This window comes from Salvia miltiorrhiza, chromosome 2 (assembly GCF_028751815.1).
Source record: "Salvia miltiorrhiza cultivar Shanhuang (shh) chromosome 2, IMPLAD_Smil_shh, whole genome shotgun sequence".
NCBI classification, from domain to species: Eukaryota; Viridiplantae; Streptophyta; class Magnoliopsida; order Lamiales; family Lamiaceae; genus Salvia; species Salvia miltiorrhiza.
In genome coordinates, this window is record NC_080388.1 from 41,159,675 (window position 1) to 41,165,020 (window position 5,346).

Sequence of the window (5,346 nt, forward strand, 5' to 3'; positions counted from 1 at the left end):
ATTTAGATCTATTGTTTATTAAAATTTGTGAAAGGGACTTTTACAAATTTTGATATACTCCCTCCATCCCACGAATCTTGACACGTTTAATTTTTGTACGGAAATTAAAGAATTATAGGTCAATGTTTTAAGTGTATAGTTAATAAAGTATAAAAGTGATAAAGTAGAAGAAAGAATGTAATAAAAGTGATGAAGTAGAAGATAAAAGGTAATAATTTATTATCTTATTTAGAAATGTGTCAAGATTCGTAGGACCGCTCAAAAAGAAAAAAGTGTCCAAATTCGTGGGACGGAGGGAATACCATAATATCTTTACTTATTTTGATTTTTAAGAATAATTTTGCTATGGCTTCCACTTTATAATTATCCATACATTGGGGTATTTATGTGAAAACGGATAAAGAATGAGGTAAAGATTGCATTTTATATTTGAACAAAAAATATAAAAAATCCATATCATTGTCCATGTGGATTTCCGGTGTGCTGAATTGAAAATCAGTCGATAGTAATAGGTGTTAATTTATAACTATTTTTTATATTATGAATCAATTTTGAAATATGTTATGGTGCAATTGTGAAAAAAAAAATGTAAATATTGGAGTATAAAATATTTTTTTCTCTTTCTGTGTATTTTCAACTTTGATTTTTGGTCACGAGAGCTCTGTAAAAAATGAGAAAATTTAATATTTAAAACACTCTTCTAGAACAAAATTATGCAGATGTTGCTCAAGTAATTCTCAGCATTCAAATAATGTTGTTCGAGGTAGGCTTTCACTCAATAAATAAAAAATTGCGTGAAAATTAGATTTTATACTTTGTGAACCCAACTTTGACATATTTATGACTTCATGGCATAACCTTCACGAAATTACGATTTTTTTCGAAATCTTTCTACCATATGAAAGAACCCTAAATCTTCCAACTATATAAGCTTCATAAATTACATATTAAGAACTATAAAACATCAAATATTTGCAAAGCATATTAAAAAGAGAGTACTTCAAATATATTTGCTAATATCTAAAATGTTTCTCTATGATTACTGCAACCCGAAAATTACAAGAATCAGCAGCAAAAAACACAGCATTTTCCCCCTCTCAAAAAAATGTAACTATATATGAAGCAGTCCTACTGAAAGATTTAACATGCTTAAACCGCAGTAAACCTTCCAGTCGCCCCTGCCATGGAAAACTCGACCTGCAGTCGAAGGGTTGCAGAGACGAGACGCTAATATCAGCATTCATATTGGAAATATCCTTAAGGTCCTCTTTATAGGCAACAACCAAGATAGTCCTTAATCCCACAGCATTTGCCAGAAGATTTGCCCCTATCGACTTCCTGGCAATTGACCACCGAAAATATCATTGGATAAAACGTGACTGGAGATTTTCAAATTACTCCAAATGGATTAGCATATTACCTATATCCACAAGGCCGTCACTGTTTCCAGCTAGCTAAATTGTGATAGGAGTAACATGCAGGCCATCATTATGGGGAAAGCAACGAGGGCTGATGCCTAATTGGCAGATTGAGTTTAGATTCAGGATAAATGTTCAAAACATTTTTGTGGCAAGATTAGATGGAGAAAGTTCGATAACATAAGGTAAGGAAAAGATCATACCACAAAAAATACAACCTCCTCGTGAGCAAGAGATGCAGTTAGTTCATGGCTCTCAATTGCATGTCTTACAACTCCTTGCAACTATAATTCAAGAATTGTTACTTCACAATACGCCGAAGGCTGATGCAATAACCTTCTCTAAATAGTCAAGCTCAATAATATTTACTATTGAATTTCAATTAGGCAAACATTTAGTAGTAAAATAATATGATCAAATATTCAGTTAAATTCCAAATATGCTGCTTGAGAAAAGTGAATAGCTGCAAAGATGCATCTATAATTCATAATTTAGTAGGACGTCTAGGTACTTTATTCAATGAAACTACAATGAACTTTTGCTTTCTCTTTTGTGAAACAGTTAGCCTAATCACTTCACTCACAGTTAATTACCAAATTTCTTAAAACATTAACAGAAAAGCACACAAATCAACAATGTCTGAAACAGAGGAAAACCTGGCATAGAAAGTGAGGGGAGCAGTGAACTTCTTCATAAGTCATAACCAATAAATCGTAGTTATTTGATGCATCCTAACATTCACGATACTAGAAGGTTCTATCTTTGCGCAAGCAGAGAAGCCTAGCTGCATTGCAAGAATAACTTTGCTTATCGTTCATATTTAAATTCATTTCCAAAAAATAGTTGCTGTCTAAAAGTCTGAACTCCTGCAACATTTCTTCAGCAATGTATGTTTGAAGCAATGACAAAGCTAATACACCCTTCTCAAATCTAATAACTAATACGCACCTGAACAGATTCATGAGAAACACACAGGAAGAAGAAGTGTATGTTCTTGAGTGGTCAATTATTAACATAGTCAATTCTTCACAATGAAGTTGTACCACAATATTCACATATGGTGCACTCATCCAAAAGTCAATCTCAGAATAACACAATTGCATTCTTGTTTAGATTACCACTTACAACCTACCATCTTATCATAAGCCGAGTTTTGACCAAGCTCCAGATCTATTATAAAATAAGTTATGCTAATGGGTTATGTCAGTGTTATGCATGAGTTTGAAAAAATTGAAATAGTTATATGACTTAAAGTTCAGAGATTGCAATCCATAGAATCTCATGCCTTATCTAGTTATCTTACATATTTTTGTCTCCAAAAGCCTAAGCTAACACATTCCAAGTCAGGAGCTGAATCAGTGTCAGGATATCAAGATCAGAACAAAAGGGAAATTACTTGATGCAAAATTCCCCATAGCGTGGACACATACTATGCTACTACCCCATAGCACACACATACTATGCAACTATATAGCAGATACTTTCCTACAACCTGACAATATATCATGTTAATATGAAGCCTACAAATGCAATTGAGCAGCAAGGAATAAAGTCGATACCTGATGATGGTAATGCTTCACAGTTGCAAATGTCTGGAAAGCTTGAGATCTCACAATAGCAAACATAGATCCATCCCTCGGGACATAAGGATCCAAGATCCCCATCAGTGTTTTGAGAAAATCACCGTAAAGATTTACAAAGAACTACAGAGCAAAGAGCATCGTTCTCAGCTTGCAAATTCAGATAAAGAGGGAAAACGGGAAATGGAAAAGATTTAGACTCTGCAAGCTAAACAGTAAAACTCTCGTCAACAGATCTTGGCTAACAATTCTGTAGAATGGGAAGAAGTAGATCCCACAGATTAAAGTATTAAGGAAACACAATACCTTAACAACTGGGCATCTTTTCCAGAGTTCCTTTCTAATTTTTGATGTCCGCACCTGTAGGACAAATATGATCGTGCAATCGATCAGTAAAGAGGTTTTTCATAAAGTAATGGTACACACACCTTTGGAGAACAAAGATGAAATACACAAATACCTCAACCATGTAAAGAGCCTGCTCAAGTTTCTGAATTTGAATCCACTGTTCTGATACAATTTGAGATGTCTGCACACAGAATCACTAAATAAGGAGAGCTAAATAATGCTTATGATCTACTGACCAGATCTCTATATTGAATAATTTGCATCCTATTTATGAAAACATTAGACACCTCTGCTGAATTGAAATAGTACATACAATCTCATCTGCTTCCGTAGTTGGATCCTTTTATCATAAGAGAACACGAGTTTTAACAATTTTTATAAGTACGATGAGAGCCAATATTCCGCAAAATTATGTTCATTCAGGGCAATCACGATTGACAAACTATCCAATAATTTCAAAAGCACCGACTTGATCAGTAAGTCTGCATGCATACACACATAAAGGGAAAACATCCAGCAAACATGTTATAACACTACTTAGTATGAAAATGAGATGCACTAGTCTCATCTACCAACTGTAGGATTGCCACCATATACAGTCTAGAAATTCTTCAAGGTTTATTAGACATTTTAGTAGTCAATTTTTTTTTTTTTTTAATTCTTAAACTTCACATTGCTGCCATAAAAGATTAAAATATGATCAAAACGTCACTTGCATATAGAGGATTTCGTCTGCTAATAATGGCACCACAAGATTCTAATACGACCTAATGAACGAACCTCTTCAACTTGTGAAGCAACTGCTTTTAACCTTCTTTCAGCATCAAATGCTTTTTGCTCCAAACCGTAGATTTCAAAGTTATTCTTACGAGAGGCTGCCCAGAGAAGTCTGACCTACGTAAATACAGCACATTCATTTGATTCCATTCCCAAAATCATAAATTTAGCAAACTAGTCTAACAACAAGGATGCAGAACCTATCGCTACTACATTAAACAATACCTCTTCCTCAAGAGCACTGAGGTTCACATTTTTACGCGACTGATCTTCCTCAAAATCCGAAAACACAGTTTTCAGACGATCAATCTCTGATGTCAACTCTTCGATTCTCCTCTGGCAATCACCGAAATACTGAGTTCTCGCGTTTAAGTCTCCAATTTTTTCCTCGAGTATCGATTCTGCGATTCAGAACTGCAGCAACTCAGTATCAAATCTTAATTTCAAACGAAGCATGATAAAATCGCTCACCTATCGTAATAGAGAATACCTAATCGAGCGAATTTGAGCTTCGCCCCTTCCACCTCACACGCAATAGACTTTTGGCTCCAGTGATCCGAACAAGACGGCGGCGCTGCGCTATCGGCCGGAGAATCGACGGCGTTCGTTGCCGTTACAGAGAGAAAGAGAGAGGCGAGAAGCAGTACCAACGATCTTGTCATTGCGACTGAGTTAACCGACTCAGACGCTAGCTCCGCTCGTCTGAGTTTGTTCTGTTAACGTTCGCAGATTTTAGACATTTTATTATTGGGTTAATACCGTGAAAAACCATGAACTTTGGGTCCATTTCCAAATTTTCTATGAATTTTTTCTTTATCAAATTTTTCATGTACTTATGGGGTTGAACAATTTTTCCATGTTTTTTTCTCCGATGAAGCTCCGAGCTGACGTGTCGCTTACGTGGTAATACCAAGCTGACCTGTCGCCCACGTGGTAATACCAAGTTGATGTGGCACGCAGTGGGGGGTCAGTAGAGTAGAGCAGAGCAGAGTCGGCAGAGCTGAGTCGTAGAGTCGGGGCAGAGCTGAGTCGGGCAGAATCGGCAGAGCTGCCTCTGGCAGCTCTGCACTCTGGCAAGGCTTAGTCAGCTCTGGAACTCTTCGTCATCTTCAATTTTAGACTCGCATCAATCCAGTCTCCTCCACCACCATTAACGGCAGCGCAACCATCTGCCCGCCCCTCCACTGCCTTCGGCCACCACCACACCAGATCCGCCGCCTTCT

General features: G+C 36.6%; 1 protein-coding gene across 3 annotated transcripts; it reads right to left on the bottom strand.

Annotated features, from left to right (window-relative positions):
* Nucleotides 1–982: 982 nt before the first annotated feature.
* On the bottom strand, nucleotides 983–4,870 carry LOC131013459 (uncharacterized). Of its 3 annotated transcripts, none has more exons than XM_057941550.1 (9): nucleotides 4,614–4,868; nucleotides 4,349–4,524; nucleotides 4,127–4,240; nucleotides 3,459–3,527; nucleotides 3,305–3,358; nucleotides 2,978–3,121; nucleotides 1,622–1,702; nucleotides 1,421–1,516; nucleotides 983–1,338 (listed from the first exon to the last, which is right to left on the bottom strand). In XM_057941550.1, the coding sequence occupies exons 1-8, from the start codon at nucleotides 4,783–4,785 to the stop codon at nucleotides 1,451–1,453; spliced, it is 876 nt and encodes a 291-aa protein (XP_057797533.1). In that variant the 5' UTR covers nucleotides 4,786–4,868; the 3' UTR covers nucleotides 983–1,338; nucleotides 1,421–1,450. The 3 variants fall into 3 exon arrangements, 2 of the variants coding, with proteins under 2 accessions (XP_057797533.1, XP_057797534.1); XR_009097703.1 differs by lacking the exon at nucleotides 983–1,338 and adding an exon at nucleotides 2,075–2,202 and having other exon boundaries at nucleotides 1,460–1,516; nucleotides 4,614–4,870; XM_057941551.1 differs by lacking the exons at nucleotides 983–1,338; nucleotides 1,421–1,516 and having other exon boundaries at nucleotides 1,639–1,754; nucleotides 4,614–4,870.
* Nucleotides 4,871–5,346: the final 476 nt, after the last annotated feature.